Source organism: Zingiber officinale, chromosome 10B (genome assembly GCF_018446385.1).
Source record: "Zingiber officinale cultivar Zhangliang chromosome 10B, Zo_v1.1, whole genome shotgun sequence".
NCBI lineage: Eukaryota > Viridiplantae > Streptophyta > Magnoliopsida > Zingiberales > Zingiberaceae > Zingiber > Zingiber officinale.
The window spans coordinates 96,206,542-96,233,408 of record NC_056005.1 but is presented as its reverse complement, the minus strand read 5'-3'; the positions used below and the strand labels follow the sequence as shown (position 1 = coordinate 96,233,408).

The 26,867-nt window shown below is 35.9% G+C and overlaps 1 protein-coding gene across 2 annotated transcripts; it reads left to right on the top strand.

Moving 5' to 3' along the window:
* The first annotated feature begins 1,034 nt into the window (after positions 1-1,034).
* Positions 1,035-23,818, top strand: LOC122030579 (cell division cycle protein 27 homolog B-like). 2 transcript variants are annotated; one of them, XM_042589785.1, is made up of 16 exons: positions 1,035-1,341; positions 2,059-2,131; positions 2,465-2,574; positions 3,540-3,586; positions 3,944-4,041; positions 4,179-4,477; positions 13,726-13,869; positions 14,550-14,787; positions 18,766-18,983; positions 19,059-19,124; positions 19,562-19,681; positions 21,067-21,143; positions 21,556-21,675; positions 21,807-22,026; positions 22,173-22,451; positions 23,292-23,818. In XM_042589785.1, exons 1-16 carry the CDS (start codon positions 1,237-1,239, stop codon positions 23,340-23,342), a joined length of 2,265 nt encoding a protein of 754 aa, XP_042445719.1. In that variant the 5' UTR covers positions 1,035-1,236; the 3' UTR covers positions 23,343-23,818. The 2 variants fall into 2 exon arrangements, with proteins under 2 accessions (XP_042445719.1, XP_042445720.1); XM_042589786.1 differs by lacking the exons at positions 1,035-1,341; positions 2,059-2,131 and having other exon boundaries at positions 2,481-2,574; positions 3,952-4,041.
* The last annotated feature ends 3,049 nt before the right edge of the window (positions 23,819-26,867 follow it).

The following is a 26,867-nucleotide window of genomic DNA, read 5'->3' as shown; positions in this document are numbered from 1 at the left end:
TCTTTCTATATGAACGATTAATTGTATTTTGAAGATGATATATATTGATTAAACATTTTAGATTCGTCTTTTAATGGATCATCTAGGTATTGAGATTTAACGTTAAAATTAATATTAAATTTAATATTTTCTGTATATTATAAAATAAAAAAAGGAAATAGTATATTATAAAGTAAATCTAAAGGGCCAGAATCTAATCCTAAAAAATAAATCTAAAGTATTTAATCAATATGTCATCATACAAATATAATTAATCTATAATATAAAAAAATATTTTTTAAAAAATTAAATATGAAAAATAATATAATCAATTTATAAAATATAATATTACTTAGAAATCTTTAATAATAATTTAAAAATTAGGAAAATATCCAATAATTCGACTCTAGTCAAGAGTAAGGATTCTCTAGTCCACAAATTGCGGATCAGAGGATGATCCACTGATGTGGACTTTTGATTTGGATGGACCCCATCTTTAAATAAGTAAGATTCATTTAAATCAAATGTCCTCATGTAGTGGATCATCCCCTAATCCGTAATTTACAGACTAGAGAATATATTCTCTCTAGTCAATTAGTATTGTCCTCCTTATAAAAAAAGAGAATAAAAAAGTTATATTATTCTAGTAACAAAAATATAACATCCCGATTATATACCGAAGATAAATTAAAAGATTAATATAATAAATTGCATTACCTTAAATATTATCTTTAATTTCATTTGTTCCTTAAAATATGTTTAAAATTTTGAAATTATTAAAGTATTCTTGAAATGTTATGAACATGATATTTTTCAAATTAAAGGAGTATTTTGATGAATTTGAATCTTCATGTACCATTTTGAAATGAAGATCAAACTGTGGAGCGCGAATGAAAATCTCCCTTCATTCTTACCCCTTTCTCCAAGTAACCGCATCTCCACACGTGGCTCCATCCTCCATCCCTCGAATTAAATGCGTGCGAATTTAAGGTATCAAAAGGGTGTTCGTTTATAGGCATTACTTTATCCGTTGCACGAAACAAAACAATTTTAAATCTGATTTTGAAATCGACGCCATCGAAATCGAACCCCAAATTCCACCTCCCACCCATCTTAAACCTTCTCTTTCGTCGATCGCTCTCCGATCTGCCACCAGCGCCGCCCGATCCGCCGTCGGCACCCGCCTTGCGCTCCTCGTCGTCTCCCTCGCGCCGTCTCCTCCCTGAAAAACAGCGAAGGAGAAGGTGGCGAGCGGCGATGGAAACCCTAATGGTGGATAGCGTTCAGAACAGCCTTCGCCTCTTCATGCACCGCAATGCTATTTTCTTCTGCGAACGCCTCTGCGCCGAGTTCCCTACCGAGGTTCGATTTGGACTTTCCCATTTTTCTCATTATGTGACTGGATCTCTGGCTACTGGTCGATCGTATCTGAGAGATGTTTCTTAAACTCATTGTTTCCTCGGAAGTTTATTAGCTGGTCCTCAAGCTCTTATTTTTGCAGCCTTAGCGTTTTGAACCATTTCTCACTTGTTCTTGGGGTTGCTTCCGGTTTTGAATCTGTACCTGTTGATTTGACTCTGCATTAGTCCTTTTCTTTGTTCTTTTGGTAGTCATCGTCGTCTTTGCAGCTTTTTGTTTTGTTTTTTTTTCTCTTACTTGTAGTTATTTTCGCTTGGACGAGTAGTATAAATTTCTAGTCTGGAATTACATGCATTGCAGCTAAATTTGTTATATTTCTCTTAGAATTGATCATTCATGGGCATCCCTCCCTGTCTCGATGAATAAGATATTATGACAAACATATTTTTCCAGCTGGAATCTAGTGAACATTTGGCTCTCGTATATACTCTTATTTGATCAGCACTTTGGTTATTTTATGTGTCCTGTGTGTTTATATAGCTGTGTTTGTGTGATTTCGATTTTTAGGACTTTATGATTATTTTAGCTATGTGAAACAATTCACCTTAACATAATTTTTCATGATAATTCATGTGTTTTTTTGCTAGTTTTCAATTGAAAAATTTTGAACCATACTGCATGCTTTCACTTATCCTTTTGTGAGCGAACTATTCATTGCAGCTCAATTTGCAACTCCTGGCAACTTGCTACTTGCAAAATGGAAAAGCATATTGTGCCTACCAAATACTGAAAGGTAATGTAGTCAAGAAAATGGTCCTGAAAATTGCATGAATATTTTGTTTAGGATGGTAGTGGATGTGGTAAGTCTTGCATCTGGCTCTATTGATCTTGGATGATACTTCACTTAAATAATGCAAGTGTAGGTCATGTTGCATGCGGTATTTAATTATTACTAAAATATGCTAGGATAGACATCATTGCTCCCAACATATTCCATCTACTTTAATTGTCTAATCTTCACCTCCTTTTTTTTTATTTTTTTATTTTTTTTTATTTGGTGTGTTTTTCCCTGCTATCTTCTACAGATATGTTAATTACATTCTCCTTTTGGTTTCTGTATGTGTAGGGACAAGCATGCCACATTCCCGCTACTTGTTTGCAATGTCATGTTTCCAGATGAATCTTCTACAAGAAGCTGAAGCAGCACTATGTCCAGCTAATGAACCAAATGCCGAGGCATGCTTTCATTTCATTCTGCTGAGTTATCAAGATGAAGTTCACTTCCGTGTTGTCTATATTATGTTCAGGATTTGTTCTTTTCAGCATAGTCTTGAGTCTCAATATGACTACATGTAGCTATTCATTTTTCCTCCTCCTTTAAATGTACCAATGAGCTCTGAAAACAATAGTGTCCTAAGTTATCTAACACCAGCAATAGCTAGATATTTAAAAGATGTTTCTTCATTGAAAAGGATCTAGATCTGAGCAGCACAGACATACTGAATTAGTAGGTCAAGTTTTTATGAAAGGAGAGTACTCATGTGGTCATCAAGATGACATTTTATCTTCCACTTCAAGGTAGGCCTACATACAGCCATGTGCTATTTGTGTTTGAGTGATTGAAGGAAATATGTAGTGTAGCTAATTGAATGATCCGGATGGTAAATCACTACTAGTATAGCTACCTCCTTAGATGGCTGAAATCAATTTGAGTGGCTGGACGCATAAACTATTTGGAAAACTAACTCAGTCGGTGATGTTCAATGTACTCTTTGATTGTGCTGAACTCTTGATATCAATTGAGAATAAGATCATACCACTGAAATCTTGGTGTAGATAGCTGGCTGGTTGTTTTGGTTCAGTTTTTCAATAATCATATTTAGATAAAGAATTGATTTTTCGTTTCCATTTAGTGCTTTCATATTACTAATTATTCAATTGTTTTTGAAGGCCTTAGATCACCTGGATCAATGCCTTTTGGTATTCTCTACATGTGAATCTCGCTGAAACACAAAACATTAAAAATACTTCCCCCTTCCAGTAGAATGAGATATATAGAATATTTATTCTTATTCAGTATTATCACATTACTAATTCAATTGGTTTTGAAAGTTGAATATCCTGATCAATATTGCTTTGTGTATTTTTATATGTGCAGATTGCTGAAACTGAAAGCATTTACTTTACCTTCCTCTCTACAGGTTCCAGATGGAGCAGCTGGCCATTACCTTCTTGGCCTCATATATAGGTTCCTGAATTATTTTGAACTTTTGCAACTAATGTAAACTTGTAACTTGTGTTGTCTACCATTTTCTGATTATATTTAGAGGGGTCATTTGGTTAATTTGTTGTCATGTTATGTAACATGAGAAAGTTTTTACCAAGCATTATTTATTTGGATTGAATATTTATTTGATAATGAAGTAATTTTTTTTCTTTTGTCAATTTTTTTTTTCTGGCATATTTTTGTCAAGTGAAAAATTAGATTTATTTCTGTTTGGTCTGCCTTAAGATATAACAAGTGTTTCGAACAATTTCCTTTTTTTGTTCAAATTACATAACCATTTTTATGCTTATATAGATCTCAATATTTTCTTCTTTTAAGGTACATAGGCAGACGAGGCATTGCTATTGAGCACTTAATGCAGGCTTTGGCCATAGATCCTCTGCTATGGGCTGCATATGATGAACTGTGTGTTCTGGGTCAGTAGCTGGCATTTTTTTCTTCATATTTTTTTATTTTTATTTTTAAATTCATATACTTTGTTCCTTAAATTGTCCTTAATTAGACTTGGTTACCGCATGTTATAGATGATCATCTTTATTATCATTGTTTTCAGGTGCTGTAGAAGACACAAATGAGTACTTTAGTGATATGGCTGCCCAACACATTCAGAAGCAATATTTATCTGAGTCAAATTCACTTAATTCGAGCAATGGCAGTGAATTCAATAACGGATCTTCTAATATGTCAGTGATCTTTGTGGATTCAATTCCAAGACAATCAAAGCAACTTCTAGCGAATAATGCAAGAGAGATATCCTCTATTCCACCAAGTTCTGCAATTGCAAAAGTGCCAGCTAGTAACAGTGGGACTTCAAATTTTTCACAATTTATCACTCCTCCAGCAGCAACTCAGGTGGATACAATAAATCATTGCTTTTAGACACATACCAGTGTAGCATATCAAGAATGAAATTGTGAAATCATTTGGCTGTTTTTGGAAAATATCAATTCCTTTGACTATTTGTGAAGGGAGCCAAGGATCATCTTCTTTTATTTTTTTTTTCTTTTAGAAAAGTATACTCTTGATATCTGAATTAGGAAACAATATTTTATTAGTTTTAGTTAGATAATCTGGATACTCTTCAAAAACATGCATTTGTGGCATATTGAACTTCATAAAGCAGATTTAGAAATGCTAGTGCACACTTGGATGGTTGACACTAATGACTAAACTAATATGTATTTGATTAAAATAAAATTTTCTCAATTAGATTTATTTGGTGTTTTAGTTTTTGACTCATGACAAACTTACCTGGCTTCCTGTGTAGCATCAGAAGAGCAACTGACATGTGTGATAATTGCTTCATAATCTTTACAAATTGTAAATAAGAAAAATGTCTGGTCTTGTTTCCTTCTCCCACTGTTCGAATTGGAAGCCTATTTGATGGTTTGTGCAATTTGATTCTTGTATTTCTTATGAGATAAGGATTTCAATGAGTTTTGGTTTGTAAGTGATCTTTCCCTTTGGTAAACCTTTGAGATAGTGATGATGAGCGACTTGCACATTGAACCTTTTAAAAAAATTCCTAAAGGATTAGTGTGTTACCTATGGACTACTTTTGCTAGCTGATTCTTCCTGATTTGGAGTTCTATATGGATCCTGCATTTGCCTATGAAATAGTGATGAAGCCATTAAGAATTCAATTGAATGCAGTTGCAGAGTTTCTCCATTCTACTATATTATACACACACACACATACATATTTATGTATGTATGTATTTATTTTATTTCAATAGAATGTAACTCATCACTTTTATTCACATTTAACCAACATTCATATCATCTGAAAATGAAACCTAAGAATAGAAATCTAGGAATACTCTATTTTCAGACTTGATACTGATTGTTCTGAGAATTTTTATTCTGGAAGATCAAGACTGCAATGGAAATCTAGGAATAGTGTGAGTTCATACATCAAAGTTTTTTCTTATCCTTCATTTATTCCCATCATCTTTAACTTCTCAGGTCCTGCTAGTATGCTACTCTGTTTGCATAAAGATGATGGTGACATATGAATAGACCATCTTTCACATGTTTTAACTGAAGCAATGTGAGTAGTTTGGCATAACAAAAGAAATAGCATATTTGTCTTGCACCAAAATGCAATCCTTGCGCCAACTACATTAACTCATCACATTATTGCTGTACATTTATTTTTCACTGGAACTAAAGTTTGTTTTTGTTTAGATGATACTCAGATAACAACACATATTATTGTCTGATACATTGCAGGCGTTTTTAATCACTGTTCATTCAGTTGGTTAGGATGTAGGAAGCATGGGTTTTACTCTTTGTTAACAAATATTACCTTTTGTTCCATGTCTGTTCTTGTTGATTCTTTTGGCAGCTTCTCATCTAGCCTAATCAGAGTTCTAACATGATGTTTTCAAATTCATAATATTCTTTTTTTCTGATAAGGTTTTCTACTGGTGGTTCTAGAAATAGATCTAATGAGTTTCATTTTGACTTTTAACAGCAACAAAAAAAACATAGCAATTCTTGTTGCCCAACTGTGAAACAGCTGTTACAGTTTGAGCAACTATAAACAGTGAGGACAGAGTAGAAAATCAAGCGATGTAGTTAGAAAGATATTAATTTCTTACGTACAGAATAATTAATTTCCTACTCTCTCTTCTATTGTAATTTTGTATATAATGAGTATTCAATGTAATACAATTTGGAGACATTAATTCTTTCCGGGCCTTCATTGCTAATTCTCTGCTTCTGCATTTCTTCATCATGGCCGATTCTGCATTTCCTAGACGGATTCAACCATGTAGAAATTGAGAAATTTCGAGGATTGTTGGGTTCTCTTGATAAACAGTCTAGCGTGTCCTCTTTGACTCTCTCATGTGTCTCTTCTCTCCTTTTTTTGTATGAATACCTCAAACAATTTTTTTGATAACTCATGGATAATAGACTTTGATGTCACAGACCACATGACTTTCAATTCTCAAAATTTCCATACTTCTACCAACTTTATTTCTGTTCAAAAATTAACTATTGAACTTCAATGTCATGCCATTTCCCTTCTTCTTATTGTGTTTTCCAAGATCAAGACTCGGGGAGGAGGATTGGACTTGCTAAGGAACATAGTGGTCTTTACTACTTTGAATCCACTAAGAAGAATAATTTGTCTTTGTCCTTTTCCAGTTCTTCCAATAAAGATAACATTTTGTTGTATCATAAACGTCTTTGTCTTCTCTCTTTTAGAGTTTTAAAGGTCATGTTTCCTCATCTTTTTCAAGGATTGGATGTTTTTGAATTTCAGTATGATGTTTGCGAATGGGCAAAACATTCTCGTGTACCCTTTCCTATTAGCAATAAAAGAAGTTCTACTCCCTTTCGTTTAATTCATAGTGACATATGAGGTCTTTCTAATATTCCTAATGTTTATAGGGCTTAATGGTTTGTCTCCTTAATTGATGATTGTACTCTGGTTATATGGTTATTTCTCCTCGTACAAAAATCTGATATCTGCATTATTATTCCTAATTTCCACTCAATGATTCAAAATCAATTTGGAGTGAAAATCTAAAACTTTAGGACCGATAACACTAGAGATTACTTCAACCAAATCTTATCGTTCTACTTCCAATCTCAGGGGATTATTCATGATTCGTTCATACACACCAATAAAATAGAATAACAGAGAGGAAAAATGGACATTTACTCAACAATACTTGTCTTATTCTTTTCCACAACAATGCCCCTAAATCCTATTGGGGAAAGGCTATCCTTAATGCCACATACATGATAAACAGACTTTCCTTGCGTGCCTTAGATAACAAGAGTCTCGTACAATTCCTCAATGATTTTCATCCTCATTTCCAAATTACAAATGGAAAATACTCTTAGGATTTTTGGGTGCACTGTTTTGTCCATATCCATGGTCCACTATGAGGCAAACTAGATCTTCATGCCATTAAATGTGTCTTCCTTGGATACTCATCCACTCAAAAAAGGTACAAGTGTTATCACCCTTCATCTCAAAAGTTTAACATCTTGGTTGATGTTACCTTCTTTAAATGTACCTTGTCCTTCTCCAAGTCCTATCCTCGGGGAGGATTTAGTGATAGAAGATACCACTTTTGAGTCATTTCAACCCATTAACGCTCTGGATCTTCCTCCTACTCAAGTTCGTATCGAATCACATTCGATTCCTATTCCATCTAGTGAGTCACCTTCATCTTCTTTTCCATCTAGTGTTTCTTGTGATACTCCAAGTATTCCTCAAGTGTATTCAAGGAGAAAGCCTTTTCCAGAAGCGATACAAGTCCATGAACCTCAACCATAAACCTCCGACCCTGATACTGGGATCATGGTAAGATCAAATCATCCATTGACCTAACAGATAGCCTTAACCTTCTTATTGTGGTTAGAAAAGGTACTAGAGAATGCACCAAACACCCTCTCTATCCCCTTTCTCTCTAAATTTCTCTTAAACATCTATCACCAGTTCATAAAGGATTCATTGTGAGTCTAAATACCATGACTATTCCCAATACTGTTTTTGAGGCATTGCCAAAAAGGGAATGGAGGGATGCCATGAGTGAGGAAATGGATGCATTAGAAAAGAGTAAGATATGGAAGGTTGTTGAGAAGCTAAAGAGGAAGAATATTGTTGATTGTAAGTGGATTTTTATGCTAAAATACAAAGCAAATAGATCTCTTGAGAGATATAAAGCTAGGTTGGTGGCAAAAGGTTATACTTAGACTTATGGGGTAGATTATCAAGAGACCTTTGCTGCAGCTGCAAAAATGAATACGGTCTATTATCTTTGGCTGCACACTTCAACTAGCAACTCCAGAATGCACTTCAACCAACCTACTAGGATTTGCAAGGGGTACTCGTAACGGAGTATGTAAATTAAGGAAGACTCTTTATGGTCTAAAACAATCTCCTTGGGCATGGTTTGAAAGATTTGCAAAAAGTCATGAAGAAGTATGAGTATAACCAAAGCCAAGGGGACCATACTCTCTTCATTAAGCACTCAACTACAAGGAAGGTGACGACTCTATGTAGATAATATCATTGTAACTAGAAATGATGAAAAGGAAAAACATGATCTAAAGTAGAAATTGATAGAGGAGTTAAAAATAAAGGAACTGGACAAATTGAAGTACTTCCTTGGTATTGAAGTAGTATACTCTACCAAAGGGGTTTTTATTTCTTAGCAAAAGTATGTGCTTGATTTGTTAGCTGAAATATGTAAGATTAGGTGTAAGCCGATTTCTAATCCAATGGATCCAAATCACAAGATAGGAGAAGCTCAGAAAGAACCAATTGTGGACAAAAGGATGTATCAGAGCTTGGTTGGTAGGATCATATACCTTGCTCACACTCGTCCAGACATAACATATGTTGTGAGTGTAATTAGTCAATTCATGTATGATCCAAGAGAATCTCACATTCAAGCTACTTACTAAGTATTACATTACTTGAAAGGCACTTCGGGAAAAGGAATTTTGTGTTGGTACCCCAAGGTAGTTTTGATGTGATTAATCAAGCCAGGTTAGGTCCTGTTGGTGTTTGATCCTTAGGAACACAAGAAGTCGAGCGGAAGACGCAACTAGCGAGAAGGATGACACGGGAAGGGAGCCGACGGGCTCGGTGCATTTGAGGGACGAGGTGCTGCGGAAGAGTACACCGATGGACGAGAAGAACGTGCGCGATGTTCGAGGGATGAGAAGCCGGGGAGGAAGCCTACTCAAGGAGAAGGTCGGAAAATAGGTTCGGGTGAGTCCTATTCTGGTTGACCGAAATCACCCAGGTGATCGGAGCAGCAGAAGAGCAAAAGATGGCTGGAAGTGCTGCTGGAGGCGCCTTCAAAAGGAGTTAAAGGCGCCTACTGCGGCTCACTGTGGAAAGCGCCTTCCATGGTTGGAAGGCGCCTTTTAACCTTATGGAAGGCGCCTTCGACCAGAACAATATTGCCGTTGCCAAACGCTAAAGCTTTATCTTTTAGCACCTCGCTGGAGGCGCCTTCCATCCACGGATAGGATTTTTCAGGAGTTATAAAAAGACCCCTGGAGCTAAGAAATAAACAACAACTTAAGTATCAACTCTAGTATTCATTTCCTAACAATAGTTTGAGCAATCAACGAGTGTAAGAGGCTTCTCCGCCTTCATCAAAGGAGATCTTTTAGAGCTTTTCATTTGCTTTGGATTAACAACCATCTAGGTTGTAACCAAGTAAACCCTGCGCCTCTTCTTTTAGTTTTTTTTTGTTTAATTCATTCTTAACTATACTGTGGCTACTAATCTGATTTGAAAGAACGAGAAAGGTTGTCTTACAGGCAATTCACTCCCTCAAGCCGACCGCCAAGGGTCCTAACAAATGGTATCAGAGCCAGGACGCCTCAGAAGGACTAACCGCCGACTGAAGCAACGAGATGATGGCCGGTGCAAGCATTCACCCACCAAAATTCGAGGGAGACTTTGCATAATGGAAATGTCGGATGGAGGTATTCTTTAAAACGGATTTTGAAATTCTGTTAATTATGAAATACGGCTTTGTAGTTTCGAAAGACAAAGAAGAATATCAGTGGACGAAGAAGGTGCAAACCGACTTTGTAGCGAATGGTAAAGTAGAGTTCTATCTACTCAGCGTCCTTCCGCCCCAGAAAGCAAATCGAATTGGCAGCTATGACTCCGTCAAAGAGCTTTGGGAGAAGTTCTTAGAACTCTATGAAGGCACTTCGGAAGCGAAGTTAGTAAGGCAAGACATTCTCCGAACCCAGCTGACAAACCTGCGAATGAACAATGGAGAAAAGGTAGCGCAACTCCATGCACGGATCATAGAACTCATCACTCAGCTCAATAATCTCAGAAAAATCGTAACGAATCGAGACTCAATCCGGTACGCGCTCAACGCCTTCCCGAGAATCCCAGAATGGTCATCCTTAGTAGATGCATGCTACATCTCTAAGGATTTCGAGGTAAGCATTCTAGAGAATTTGTTTTCTACTTTTGAACTTCACGAAACTCGATGTGCAGATTTTAAAGAAATCGAAAAGTCGAACAACAATAATGTCTTGAAAGCCAATAAGGAAGATCCTGACTTTGACACATCGATTGACGAAGATGAAGCGACCCAACTAGTAAGAAAATTTAATAAAATTTTTAAATCTAATAAATTTAAATCGTAGATGAGAAAACATTATCGAAACAAAAGGAAGGTTTGATGCTACAACTGCAACGAAGAGGGGCACATCAAGGATGACTGCCTAAAATTGAAAAACAAGGACAAAGAAAATAACAAGAAGTCAGCTCGGCGCAAGCATAGTCTAAAAGCCACATGGGATGAATCATCGTTCTCCGAATCTGAAAGTGAAGCCTACGTCGGATTAGCCCTAATGGCAGACCATCAAAAGGAAGACGAAACCAGCTTAGAGATGAGCATCGACGAAGGGGAAGTCAGAAAATGATTTAGTAAAAATTAGAAAAAGAAAATATGGACTTGAAAAGACAATTAGCCAATACTTGCTCTGTAGAATTGTTTGATAATTTAAAATTAGAAAATGACAAATTGGAAACTGAAATAGAATACTTAAAAAATCGTGCATGCTCAAATAATCAAAATATTAGGAGATATAATAATTTAAATTGATATTTTAAATATCATAAGAGTCAAATTAAGAAGATATCTCATAAATATGTACCTAAGAAATTTTTGATTAACACAGTTGGAAGAAACCTATATTAGGTTTCAAAATCTTACATAAATTAAAATGGGAAGTAGAGCTTTCAGAGAGAAAATTAAATGTTTAATTTCTTTAAGAGGTTTTGTCTAGAAAGTGGTTATTGTTCCAATAACCAAGAAAGGCTAGTGCCTTGCCAAAGTCAATTACAGAAATAAATATTTAATTGACTAACTGTTAAGCATTGAATTATCATGCTTTCAATGTTTGTCAAATTCCTTTTAAAATATTTAGAAATTTTTTTAAATTTTTTTATTGGGTAACTTTCATATTATTAAAACATCATAGTTTGTCTTTAACTTAAAGTTTTTTTTTGTGAAACTTAAACTATTGTATTTTTTTTCTTAGACTTTTTGTCATTGTTAATTAGAATTTACCCCATTTTTAATGTTATCAAAAGGGGGAGAAGTAAGATTAAGTCTAGGGGGAGGTAGTACAATTTTAAATTTTATTTGTACTTTTCATTCTTGCAATTTTTTTTATTGCTCTTTTGTTTATGGTTCATCCTAACTTAATTTGAGTTTGATCACATCAAAAAGGAGGAGATTGTTGGTACCCCAAGATGGTTTTGATGTGATCAACCAAGTCAGGTTAGGTCCTGTTGGTGTTTGATCCTTGTGTCTAAGTGTGCAGAAGCTTAGGAACATATGAACTCCAGCGGAAGACGTAGCTAACGAGAAGGATGGCATGAGAAGAGAGCCGACGGGCTCGGTGCATCCGAGGGACGAGGTGCTGTGGAAGAGTACACCGGTGGACGAGAAGTCGGGGAGGAAGCCTGCTCAAGGAAAAGGCCGGAAAATGGGTTCGGGTGAGCCCTATTATGGTTGACCGAAATCACCTAGACGATCGGAGCAGTAGAAGATCAAAAGATGACTGGAAGTGTTGCTGGAGGCACCTTCATGAACAGTACGAAGGCGCCTTCCAGTCCTATGGAAGGCGCCTTCGACCAGAAAAATATTGTCGTCACCAAACGATAAAGCTTTATCCTTTAGCGCCTCGCTGGAGGCACCTTCCACCTGTTGGAGGCGTCTTCCACCCACGGATAGGATTTTTCAAGAGTTATAAAAAGGCCCCTAGAGCTAGGAAATAAACAACAACTTAAGTATCAACTCTAGTATTCATTTTCTAGCAATAGTTTGAGCAATCAACGAGTGTAAGATGCTTCTCCTCCTTCACCAAAAGAGATCTTTTAGAGCTTTTCATTTGTCTTGGATTAACAACCATCTAATTTGTAACCAAGTAAACCCTGCGCCTCTTCTTTCAGTTTTTTTTGTTTAATTCATTCTTAACTATACTGTTGCTACTAATATGAGTTGAAAGAACGAAAAAAGTTGTCTCACAGGCAATTCACTTTTTCAAGTCGACCGCCAAGGGTCCTAACATTTTGTTCAAGAGAAATGAGATGACTTTAGAAGCTTACATAGATGCAGACTATGTAGGTTCTCTAGCGGATAGAAGATCAACCACAGGATATTGTACTTTCCTTGGTGGTAATCTAGTGACATGGAGGAGTAAAAAGCAAAATGTGATGACAAGATTATCTGTAGAATCAGAATTTAGGGTCATTGCTCAAGGATTATGTGAACTATTCTTTTTGAAAATTGTTTTGGATGATTTGAAAATCAAATGGGAATGCTCCATATGAAACTTTACTGTGACAATAAGTCAGCTATCAATATTGTTCATAATCCTATTCTACATGATCAAACTAAGCATATTAAAATTGATAGATATTTCATCAAGGAATTGGATTAGTGTGTTTGTCATATGTCCCTTTAGAACTACAATTGACTGATGTGCTAACAAAGGGACTGAACAATTATAAATTTCATGATCTTATAGTCAAGTTGGGAATGGAAAACATCTATTTCTCAGTTTGAGGGGGAGTGTTGAACAACTTTCACAGCTTGTACAAAATAAATAGCTATGTCGAACAGCTGTGATAGTTATGAATAGTAACAATTGTGAGTACAAAATAAGAAATCAAGGGATGTAGTTTGAAAGATATTAATTTCCTATGTGCAAAATAATTAGTTTCCTATTTACTATTAATTTCTTATTCTCTCTTCTATTGTAATTTTGTATATAATGAGTATTCCCATTCTGATTGTAATACAATTTAAACATCAATTCTTTCCACAATTCTTTCTTACAAGAAAATTTTATTGAGCAGGGATTCTATAAATTTTGGTAATCTTTTTTGGTAATACGAGCAAGGTTTTTCAGAATGGGAATACTTTTTCAGGCATGTTTTGTTTAATTGTCAAGTAGATAAATGGCTTGTTGTCGATGACTTGTAGTTCTAATTTAATTGCCATTTTTTTTCCTTTATCATATTTGATTGAATCCTATCTATTTGACTGGAAATTAAATTAAGCCTATTCATTATCGTACAGCTCTCTGGAGTAGCTCCTCCACCTCTCTGTCGAAATGTGCATGTCTCCTTCAATGTAGCCAACAATGACATCGCTACAAAGTCCAATAATATAGCAGTTCAAACACCTAGGAGGAAATTGTTGGATGAAGGGAAACTACGAAAGGTTCTTTTTTGCTTTTCTTGTTAATTGCCTATGTTTTTGACTTTGCATCACATGGCTAAAAATGGTTTGCACCTGTCATGCTGTCTAAAGGCCAGATCAATATCATCTCAAGTTGAATATATTCCTTGACCTACTAGTGCTTGATTGTTTTCTGCATGTGCAAGTATGTCTTTCATGTCTGAGAACTATAAAAAAGACAGTGCAGGTTGTTTAGAATATTAAGGATAAAGCTGTTATCCAAAGAAACAATATTATATTTATTGTCATTGTTTTCCTTCTCATTGTTGTAGTCATTATTGTTATTCCTAATTCTCATTGCGTTTTTCATTTTTTTATCATTATTACTATTATTGTTAATATTTTTATATCATGATTATATTAATATATTTTTTGTTGACTATGATCATCATTGATTGCATAGGGCTCATAATGAAGTGCCTTTCTGTTTCACTTTGCTCAATCTATTGTGTGTATTTGGTTCATGTTGCAGATTTAATCCTTTGCCTTTTCCTTTATGTTTAGACTTTAGTCATCTGACATCTTCAGAATGTTCTGATTCTCATTGTATAATTGATTAAGCTTTAAATCTAATGAACATTTTGCTAAGATTCTTGTCAAACATTTTGTCTTAATAAGACATTATGAACTTGATTATCTAACCAAGAAGAATCTTCTGTCAGGTTTCAGGGAGATTGTTCTCTGATTCAGTGCCACGCCGTAGTACAAGACTGTCAACAGAAGCAATAGCTGTTGCGAGTTCAAATGCTACTCAAATAACTTCAAATGGAAATAGTCACACTTCTGCTAAGTTCCTAGGCGGATTTTCTTCATCGTCATCATCAAAAGTGAATGCAGCATCCTCACGTTCTTTGACATTTAAGAAAGGACATTCTTGGATCTCTGAAAGTTTTGATGAAGGTGAAGTCCTATTCTAACTCTGATAAGTGTCCTCGCTTGGTTCTAAATTGTTGTGCTAGTGTTTTATAGATGTTGCTTGCATGTTAAGTTGTGTCTCATCAAGGTTGTGATTGTTGGGATATGCCCGATGCGGATGCGTGCTAGAACATATTTCGTAAACATGCGCAGCGGAATATAAAACAATAATAATTCCTAATTATTACATCACACACACCACACGCATACAACCACACAATATGCCAAACATGTTCGCATAATTAAAATTTTATGGGAAGTAAATTTACGCTAGGTATACCTTACGGATGGCCTGTAACGAGAAGGACATCAATCGTAGCGACATTGTCGAACCTCGCTTCTATTCGTATCCAGGATTGAGTTTCCAAAAGTCTATCAACAAAATAATGAAACTTGTATATAATTCTCTTCCAATTACATCTATATATAATCCTCTTTAATATGTTGGATTAGAAAACTCAAATCCAACTCATTATTCCTTCACAAAAAATTAGCCCATTAACCCCTTGGTTTGGTTCACAATTAAATCAAGTTAGTTCATGACTAATTCATGATTAAACCAAATGTGGTCCAACTCTACCATAAAAGATGTATCCCATCCATGTTCCATTATGACAAATATTTCTATATTTGTCTTATGTATGATCCAACCAAACATTTATCTCTTGATCTAGGAATCATATTCTTTAACTTGTTTTACGTCTTTCAAAGACTCGTTAGTGCGTGTGGCCCAATAGATTTCCGATTCATCTTGACTATCCATAATTAACTACTTAATTATAGAATGATCATGAGTGACACCTAGTAGTATATCATGATGCCCAATTAGCCGGAAAATCATAGTTGATCTTAGAACTAATTCGAAACCCTTCAGCAGCTACAGTGAGTCGTGCCTTGTTCCTTTCATTCGTCTTATACCTACTTGGTTTAGGATATAGTCTATGTGTAGACTGACTAAGTCACACCTATCCCTAGTAATACTTCCTTGTTCTACGAATTCAAATTACTCGTACATGTGTACAAAAGCCCCGTACTCTTAACATGTAATGCTTTGGCCAAAGACTTTGAATAATAATCTTAACGAGTGGTCATAGGGTATACGTCTCCTCGCAAGGAGCGGTGAATCCTCTGTGGGCTATCCAAGCATCTTCGGGCATTTCGACTTATACCTAATCATCCTGGGTCCACACCTCAATGAGGTGCCTGCTTAAGATGTTAAAGTATAAGTCTCCATAACTAAGATGACTTGTATACCTCAAGTCGAAGGAAATTTGCACTCGAGCTGCAGTAAGAGTTCCACAGACATATCCATATATATATAAATAATCATATGAAGTCTTACAATGAATCACTCCAATGAACTAGTTACCATAACTAGCATCCACATTTAACTCTCGACATTCCAATGTCTCCAACTAGTGAGAAAACAGCTGCTTGGTGAACCAAGAAGTATAACCCGCCCTAGTCTTACAGAATTGATGATGTCCGAGTGCATCAATTTGATGACTAGGAAAATTCTAATATGTTCATAATGACACATGTAGAAATATTTACTAGTTGTGATCCAATCACAATTTCTCTCATGTTATGAATTGTATTGTAGACATTCAGTAAATGAGTTTAAGACAATCAAACATATAATATGCATTCAAATAGTGAATCTATATTTAGTAAAAATCGTAAGGCGATCGCGTTAAGACATCCCTCAAAATCTAACAGTGATATGGGCTGGAAAAGCCATGCTTCAAGTGGTTCTAGTGGGTGACTTCAAATTTATGTTTGCAATAGAGCTCCTTAACAGGACATGAGCACATTTAATGCCCCAGGCCAGCACATCCTCAATCATTAGTGATGTAGTTTCCATGGTTCTGAAATAGTGGGTTGAAACTCGAAAAGTAAAGTTTTCAGAGTGGCACTACAACTATAGGAAGGAGATTGTGGTGGTGAATTCAGAATGGAAGTGGTTGCGAATGTTTGGCAATTTCCCTACTGATACAAACAACTGGTTAAAATTAGCAAGCAAACACAAAATTCCTTTTGAATTAGATATAGTAACAATCACTTGGGATGAAAAATTTGATTTGAATTTAAATATACATCCCTGAAGCCACCTATATAGCAAGACACATTTATATTTTTATATTATAATATTTTGGTCGTCAAAACATGATTAACATAAACCAAAAACTGCTTGAAATCTGAATTCACATTGATTAGTAGGAAGGGATACCTGAACATGGATAGGTTGAATATTTCAAACACTTGATTCCCATCCCTAGCACAACATGCAATTGCAAAGTTTTCACATTCCTCAGTATTTACCTATGCGTAAATAAAAGTTGAACTTCTTAGATCTGCACAAACAAAATGCAAAATTCCTTCTCAGCCAATCCTCAAATTAAGATAGATGAATGATTAAGACCTTGACAGATTATAACATAGAGAGTGTGCATTTGCATGAAATGAGTAAGGTGAACTGCCACTTGACGATTGTGGTCAAGTTGGGAGTGATGGTTTGTTAAGGACCATCGTTCAGTATGACACAATCCTTGTCTAAGTCTGTGATATTTTTTCCTTGTCTATACATATCTATGTGTCACCCCTACAAGTCAGAACCCACTGACATTAATGCTCGCATTATGGTTCAAGAAGTTATTGGCCTTTGGCCGCACCATCCAAGATGTTTGGTTAGCTATGGCATTACAAAATAACTCATTTCAGGGTGGTATTTGTGAGTAGTGGAGTTGTTGTGCAAGAATTTGCTCAATTTTCGACCTTGTTATCTTTCTCCAGATGCAAATTTGATGCTCATGCCACATATGCAATGTCACAGACAGTGAAAACATCATCCTTATCTTGACTTGGGGGGCACTTTTCTGCCTGAAAAGGGAATATTGTGGGAAGACTGATGTTCACATTTTATTTGCTTGCGTTTTATTCGAATCTCACTCTAAATTATTGTCTATGCATGTCTGTGTCACCTACAAGTCAGAACCCACTGACATGAGAGGCAGTTGGCTCAATGCTCTCATTGTGGTTCAAGAGGTTATTGGTCTTCAGTCGCACCACGCAAGATATTTGGTTAGCTATAGCATCACAAAATAACTCATTTGGGGGGTGATAATTAAGTTGTGGACTTGTTGTGCAAGTATGCTTTGCCTGATTTTCGATCCTTCTATCTTTCTCCATATGCAAATTTGATGCTACGGGACATGCAATGTTACAGGCAGTGAAAACATCATCCTTATCTTGACTTTGGAACCCTTCCGCTGCCTGAAAAGGGGATATTGTGGGAAGGCCTCACATCTATTTTTTATTTTTTTGCTTGTGTTTATTCTAATCTCACTGTAAATATCCATGATTGCTTGGCCAACTAATTTTCTTGTTGCCGAGGGAGTGCATCTCCAATGAAACCCAGGTGAAAACAAGCTGAAGGAGACATGGAGTTGGGAAAAATGGTTCTTCTAGACAAACGTATCTTTATAAGTAACTGCATGATATGGTCCATATTGTGATCTTGGCAATATTATTAGGAGCACCCAATTTATTGTTGTTAGTATCTTGTAAATTTTATACTGATGATAGTTTGATATTCTGTTCTCAAACATTTCTTAATTGCTAACGAATGTTCCTATTAATGTTCATTATCTAATTTTTTTTCAACAATTATTGGAATGATATTACATTAACTTGGTTATGCCTATTATTATAGATAAATTTGGTTATGCCAATTTCTATATACCTTATTTGTGTATGCTTTTCAAGATTAAGTTTTCTGATTTACTCTGAAGACTATTTTTCCTGAAAAAATGATCCAAATCAGATTTGACTGAGTCTAAACAAGTTATATTCAGGTAATGATAGCACTGGTGTAATATGTTTACTTGTTGGTAGCCAGCACTGGTACTGGAACATATTGTTTGCCACTCTATCTACCCTTTTTTGATCTTCTATTGCTTTTAGGGAGGCGATCCGAAGATTTTGATGATTCTCGGATGGAGAATATGGCAACAACTTCCTCTTATACATCAATGTCTGGTGATGTTAGATACCTTGAGCAAGGTAAGACAATTGGAGATTTGGCACAAGACTCAAGATTGATTAGTGGTGCTCAGGAGCTATTGTGCTTACTGAGAACACTTGGAGAAGGCTACTGGCTTTCCTGTTCATATAGGTGTCAGGTATGGTGGAGTATGATAAAGAAAATTTTTGCATTGAATTGCATGCCTAAGTACTTTGTTATTTTCAATGAGCAGGAGGCACTGGAAGTTTTCTTGAAACTTTCAGAAAAGCAATTTAATACTGGATGGGTGCTATCCCAGGTCAGGTGCTTTTCCTTGGTATAAGATGGTTTGCCTGATTTTTCTTTGGCTTTTTTATGTTTCTAGTATAGGATTACTTTCTTGCTTAAAATTTCACATTTTATAATTTCTTTGTTGAGCAATGTACTTGTGTTGTCACTTCCTGCATCTGCGGAATGGAAAGCAGACAACTTCTAGTTTTGGAAGAAAAATATAATGACAACAGAAAATGGAATCAACTGCTTCGTCCTTAGTATTGCTTGAGTTTTTCTATGCTGTATTGTTATGGAAATTTTGAACTACTTTGTTTTTTGGTGTTTCAAAACTTGAGTATTGCTCTAGTACAATCTTTCGCTTTCTCTCTCCTCTCTCTCTCTTATCTTGACAAGATTCTGATACCTGCATTGAGATTTGATGCTTTTCTTTTTATATGTTTACTTACAACTTCAGAAATCCAGGTGGGAAGACTACATTTCGAACTGGTTGACTATTATGAGGCAGATCACTTCTTTAGTTTGGCACGCCGTGTATCCCCATTCATTCTGGAGGGAATGGATATGTATTCCACTGCTCTTTATGTAAGTCATGTAAATTCATGAATTGCTTTTATATGTGGTAACACACACGTGGGTGCAAGCGCAAATGCGCACAGGCACTGGCGCGCACACATATTATATATATTGGTTTTTTCTTATTCTATGGTGGTTATCTTCATTGGGTTCTCTTATTGGTGCAGGGAGATTTTCATTTTGCCTTTGCAGAATGACATAAACCTTTAATGTCGCGCTCTCAGAGTTTACACTGTTTGCAATATGCCACCCTAGACTTAGTTTGGCAAATTTACTTTGATTTGCAAAATTCCTCTTGTTCCCCAACTTGATTCGGGTTTTTTTGTGGAGAGTGCTGGAGGCATTTGTAAGGTTAAATTCCAGATTTTCTGGGATTTGAACTCAGGTTTTGACACTATCCCTGAAAGTTGGGGATGAACTATATCGATGATCATTATCAATTGCCATTTGGCCCACAAATGCCATGAATACTTAAGCAGTTCTAGGTAGATTTTAGACTGTTCGTTTATAATTTTCCTATTCCTTATAGTCTGTAATTTTTTTTATTATTATCCTTGTTTATTGAAGGGGAGTCTTGGCGCAACGGTAAAATTATTACTTTGTGACCAAAAGGTCACGGGTTCGAATCCTGGAAACAGCCTTTTACAAAAAACAGGCTAAGGCTGCGTACGATCCTTCTCCGGGATCCCGCATAGCGGGAGCTTTGTGCACCGGGCTGTCTTTTTTATTATCCTTGTTTATTATAGAATATTCATTAGTCATTCATCATTACATACCCTATAGTAAGATAAAAAAAAATCTTATTCTAGTTTGCCATAGAATATTCATTAGTCATTACACACTGAATGTGTATTGATCTGGTTTTCACATATTTAGAAGATTGAAGAAAAGATGTATGCTTTACATAAACTGTTATCTGTTCAGAGAACAAATTGACTCTGCTTATTTCTGATGTCATGTGCACACAAGCAATGCGGTAATGGCCATCAGTATGTTGACTTCAGCTTTACTCCTATATCCAAGAAATTATTTTATTTATTTCCTTGGCCAATCTGCTTAGTTATAGCTAGGGTTATTTCACATTAGTGTGGCTGCTTCTTATAGGTGGTATTGGCCAGTGTTTATCATAGGAAATTGTTCTGTTGTGGACCATTGATTATTTGTGATATATGATGCAGAATTTCTTTGAAAGAGGAGAATAAATAATTATCCTACTTATACATTTTCTGTATAATTAATTTTAGTTGAAATAATTGTCTACTTTCCCTCCTGCGCGATTTTCCCCCCAAATGTCTAATTCATACCAGTGCCAGAAAGTATCACATATATAATGTGCATAAACCACAAATTATTTTATACTGATAGTTTGACGGCCCTAATTTCTCTTTTGCTAGCATATGAAGGAGGAAATGAAATTGAGTTACCTTGCTCAAGAGCTTATATCAGTTGACAGATTATCTCCTCAAGCTTGGTATGCTCCTTATGCTTATATTGACAAATTATTGGTTTATTTTGATATTCTGTTGGGCATTTGATAGCTTGTTGTTAAAAAGAAATTGCTCAATTATTAATTTCTAGTGTAAATTGAACAAAATAATGAGCATGTTGTTGAGTCGCATATGCTTTGGTTTGATGAAAAATAAAGGAATTTAACGTCAGGGCACACCTAATATTTGTGCATCCACTTTGATGTTCGACATTTAGTCTATTGCACAATAACATCTCTACAACTAAACATTGATACAGATTCTTATGCATTTTCACTCAACAATACACTTCTGAAATTCTAGTATTTCATTGTTCCTGACCTGTTCTTTTCTTCGGTTTTATCCCATAAACAAATCCTTCACTAACAGTGTTCCTTTTATGTAATGGATCCTTAGGTGTGCATTGGGCAACTGCTATAGCATGCAGAAAGATCATGAGACTGCACTGAAAATTTTCCAACGTGCAGTGCAACTGGATTCAAGATTTGTGTACGCGCACACTCTTTGTGGCCATGAGTATGCAACCTATTGCCTCTACTATTTCTTTTTTATCCTATGAACACCATTTTTAAAGTTTAAAGAAGTTGCCGGCTGCTACTTATATGTTGCATGGTTTTTAAATTTTATTGCATCCTTCTGATTAACAGGTACATTGCTTTAGAGGATTTTGAGAATGGAATAAAATGCTACCAAAGTGCACTTCAAATAGACCAGAGGCATTATAATTCTTGGTATGGACTTGGGGTGGTATACCTACGGCAGGAGAAATTTGAATTTGCTGAACATCACCTCCGAAAAGCATACAATATAAATCCACAGTCTTCGGTTCTCATGTGTTACCTCGGGATGGCACAACATGCATTGCAGGTTTTATTCCAATCGTTGTCTACCATCCTCCTTTTCACTTGTTATTTGTTCTGGTTGTTACAGAAGTTCTTAACGTGCCATTGCAGGTTTTCCAGTGTGTTTGTCGTGAACTGACCTTTTGTTATTGTCTGTTTTTGTAAAATCAGAGGAATGAAGATGCACTGGAAATGCTCGAAAGGGCAATCGCTGCTGACAAGCAGAATCCACTTCCTGTATACCAGAAAGCCAACATACTTAGTCTCGACCGCTTTGATGAGGCACTAAATGTGTTGGAGCAGCTTAAGGAGAGTGCACCTCATGAAAGCTGTGTGTACGCGCTGATGGGTAAGATCTACAAGCGACTTGAAATGCATGAAAAGGCAATGTTCTACTTTGGCCTTGCATTGGATTTGAAGCCTCCAGCTGCCGATGTTGCCACCATTAAGGTAATATTACTAACTCAAAATCTATTTTGTTTTTTTGCTCATATGAGTGAACAAGGGGTATCGATCATATGAATGAATTGACCTCAATTTCTTCCAAGTTCAATGTTAGATGAAAGCACTTGATTTACTAGTTTGGATAAATTGGCAATAGATATGCCATAACAATTTGTCATACGGTGATCTCGGGCGCCCCCACACAGCTGGCCTCACAGCCATTTGTAGATAGTTAAATTAGGAAACTGATTAGGCCATTACGTGGGAGGGTATTTTCCACCGGCTTCGTCGGGAATCGCCCATTTTTGCGAATCTACCATGTAGTAACCAGCTCACCATAACAAGCACATAGATATTAGTACCATGCTACCTTGCTGATTACCAACTCCATGGCCTTTCGGTATAGATGTAACGCTGTTTAATGACAAAATACCATCAATTGTGAATGTTTGTCTTGTTAATTTAAAAGATTGTCCACAAGGATATTGACACCTTGATCTCTTAGTATAAATCTCAATGCCTCAATCACCATGATGGTGGTACATCTGCATGCTTCTTAACTAATGTTTTCCTTGTTTTGTTTTCCTTCTGATATCGATGTCAATGCATTAAAGTGTATTGGCATATGCTTTTGCTCTTTGATCCTTGCTCTCGCTTGTTATGTCTAAACTTGCATGTTATCAATCCCATGGCAATCCTTTCTAACGGAGTAGATATCATCAACACTAGCTAATGCTTTTCTTTTAATGATCACTCAAATGCCTCAGCAACCAAGAGAAACTAGTACATCAACATTCTTTTGTTCTTTGTTTTATTCGTATTTGTCTGATCCCACTTGTTTTTCAGGCGGCAATGGAGAAACTATATCTTCCCGATGAAATGGACGACATCCTTTAGTTTAACTAGCTCTGAAGCGTATACTTCCACTTGGGCATCAGTTCCCCTGCTACGGCTCCTGGCGCTCTCGAGTTAGCAAGAAGGCTACTGCCTGTCTCAGACGTCGCAAGCATGTCTTTCTCTTTCATGATTGTAACACTAGCACAGTTTTGTAGTCTCTTAGGCATCCATAGAAGACGAAGAGGAGGCGAGAACCTGAGAAATCTGCCATATAGAGACGCAATGGTACGATAAGCCCCAACCTCTGAAACCAATGCTTGTTGAATTATTCGATAACATAGAGAAGGATATAAAAAAGTATCACCATCATTTTAAAGGAGTAGCACAAAGCAGGTGGATCTCTTGTAATCATCAAATGGCTTGTTCACTACTTGGAATCTGTCATTAACTCCTAATGGGAAACTTGCTTTGTATATTACCTTGTCACACTGGAATTGTGATTTAATTGAAACACAAATTCGATTTTATTTAAATAATATTTAATTACATCGTCGTCATCAATACCTTTAAAGTTTGTAAGTTAATCAGTTTATCCTTTTAAATGGTAGAGGAAGAAACAGTATTGTCAAGATTTTGACGGGCCAAATGCGAATTATTTTTATCACTATAATGTTCATCTTTCACTATGAACTAATCCATTGTGTTTATACCAAATGGTTCACGGAAAATGAGCCTGTAAACACCATTTTTTTTTTAATGATTTACAATGAGTTCATGAAATCGTATGATCCTGTTTGGTATCTGAGTTAGATAAAGATCGGTTGAGATGGTGCTAACTTTGACGGAGAGGTGGCTTGGGCATACATAGCATATGCGCATCGGAAAAATGAACCTTCACGCGGTACTTTTGGACAATGGTAACAAGACCAGCGGTATTTTGATTCTGCGCATACTCAGCCAAGCACACGGAACGTTAGAGACCAGAAACTAGGAAAAAAGTCCCCGGCGCAGCTCCTTTGACGCTCAAATCAAATACTTTTTCTCCAGAAGAACAGTGTATGAAGAAAAGAGAATTGTAGAAGATGAGTTCGTATGTGCGCGTACCAGACTAAGGGAGATGACCTCCCTTTTTATATGATGGTACGTACCTTCAGAACCTGCATGTTATCAGAGAATGTCGAGTGTTAGGGTCTGTCTAGTGAGAGAAGGTGAACGGTGACCTCCTATTGGTGAAAGGAAGGTTCCATTCGTAGGTGATAACAAACCACTAGAATATTCCTTGACGCATGATAGTTATTCTCTGATAGGAGGTTACGATTCCCTGACATTGTTTGTCGCTTAGCGTTTTCTGTCCTACCCTAGTTTAGCTATGGACAGCTCGGAATGACCGTTCAGGTGTACCACCTGACTTGAGTCTTGATGAGGGGGACGAGCTGTGACGAGGGCCCCATCTTTCATGCTTGGATCGCTGAAGGACCGACCGGAAGTTGTCTTATTGAAAGTACCAGGTCTGACTGCGCGGCCAGAGCTGGGGAAGCCTGACCAGTCGGGACAGGTCCGACATTACTCTAGACTGCGTCTTATGTCCCAGATCTGGGACCCTACTTTGTCTGTACCCGACCAGGAATTATGCGGTTGGTGACATGAGGCGGTCTAACTCCTTTCTCTTAATTGTTAACTGTCACGTCTCTTTGACTTTTGGCCGTCACGTCCCCTTGACTTTGGACTGCCCTTGACTACCATATCTCCTTGACTTCTGATTGCGTGACCTTATCGAGTCCCACCTTTATGCACCGTATTATCATAAATTTTTTTTTATTAGTTTAAAATTTATCTTTTGCAAGAGCTTTCATTAGATATGTCGTCATTAAGAAAAAGAAACCGAGGAGGGGAGGGGGAATAGGAAAGAGATTGAAAATGAATACTTAATTTGGAAGATTAATGGAACATCTGACGGATTCAATCTCCTAAATATGAAAATAGATCATTATTTAATAAAATAGGAGATTCCCACTGCTATCATTCCCATGCTTATTTCTTTCAGCGAATCTAAGCAAACCCCTTAGTGGGTAGGTAATTCCTGTTAGGCGTGAGGTTTGATGGCCGTTGTGAGTATAAGCAAACATACCGGCAATTATTTGATGGCCGTTTAAAAAAAACCTTTCGGCCTCTTTTATCTTATCGATGACTGCGATAAGCTCACAATACTGGACCAGGAATGCGTGAGGTGCGAGAACTATAGTGAGTATAAGTAAACATACCATCTTGATGTCTGCGGTAAGTCTGCTGCTTCGTTGCTAGGTGCGAGCACCGTAGTGAGTATGAGCAAACATACAGTCAATTATTTTCGGATAATGTTGATCATTTAAAAAAATTTCGGGATATTTTTCCTTCTTGGTCAATGCGAGCTCGAGAGTCAGTATCAGCAACAGGCTAGATCGTCTAGACCGTTTTTATGATTCAGAAAATGTTCTTTTTTCATGTATTAATGAGGATTATGATCTTCATTTATAAAATAGATGAGGATTATATATCCCCATAAATATATGAAAAGGGAGCATGGTCTAGAGAATCTCCTCTCAATTATTTTCGGATAATGATGTATGTTTTAAAAAAACCAGTTTTTTACCCAATCACATATATTACTAATTCACATATTCACTTTCATTTTTTTGTTCCCCTACTACTTTTCTGGCTTTTACCGTCGAGTTTTTTTTTTGGGGACAGGGGTCGAATTAATTTTAATTTTTTAATCAATTTTAATTGATTCATATATAAAAAATCATCCTTCTCAACATATATTAAATTAAATTAATATTTAAAAATATTTTTATAATCATTAGAACTAAATGAATATATAAAAACTGATTTCATATCATTCCGAACTTTCTAACTCCATCAATAAATTTTAATCGAAACTCATTAGGGATATAGAGTACTCGTAATAACATTAACTACATCCGATTTGTTCGTCTAGTTTTTATGATTATATTTATACACTTAAACATCAATTTGACCTAATATATTAAAAATAATGATTTTTTTTAACATAAATGTGTCCGAAAAATTTAATTCATCTTCAAAAATCACTTCTCTTGATATATAATATATTGGATAAAATTGATATTTGAGAGCATTTATAAGTAAAAGAACAAAACAAAATAGCAAAAATTAGTTTCATGTCATTCTTAAATCTCTAAGTTCATCAATTAGTTTTGGTTGAATAAACCTAAAAATCTTAGTTGGTTTGGGGCAAAATCGGTTGATAGATCAAATGACCTCATATTGACATGAAATTAGTTCTTATGTATTCTTCTACCTCTCTTTATTATATCCATACACTAAAATTTCAATTTAACCTAATATATTGAGAGCAATAATTATTTCGAACACAAAATGTTTAAAAAATTTAATTCATGTTCAAAATATCATTGTTCTCAATATATTAGGTCAAATTAATATTGGAGGGCATGAATTTAATCAACAGAATTAGCTGAACACATAGAATCTAATTTCATATCAATCCGAGGTCGTTTGGTCCATCAGCCAGATTTTTTAAATACGAATTGAATTTTTCAAATATAT

Coding starts and splice junctions, on each gene's coding strand:
- LOC122030579 (XM_042589785.1), top strand. CDS start 1,237: ATGGAAACCCTAATGGTGGATAGCGTTCAGAACAGCCTTCGCCTCTTC. Junction 3,587..3,943: donor CTTCTTGGCCTCATATATAG/GTTCCTGAATTA, acceptor TCTTCTTTTAAG/GTACATAGGCAGACGAGGCA. Junction 13,870..14,549: donor ATGAAGGGAAACTACGAAAG/GTTCTTTTTTGC, acceptor ATCTTCTGTCAG/GTTTCAGGGAGATTGTTCTC.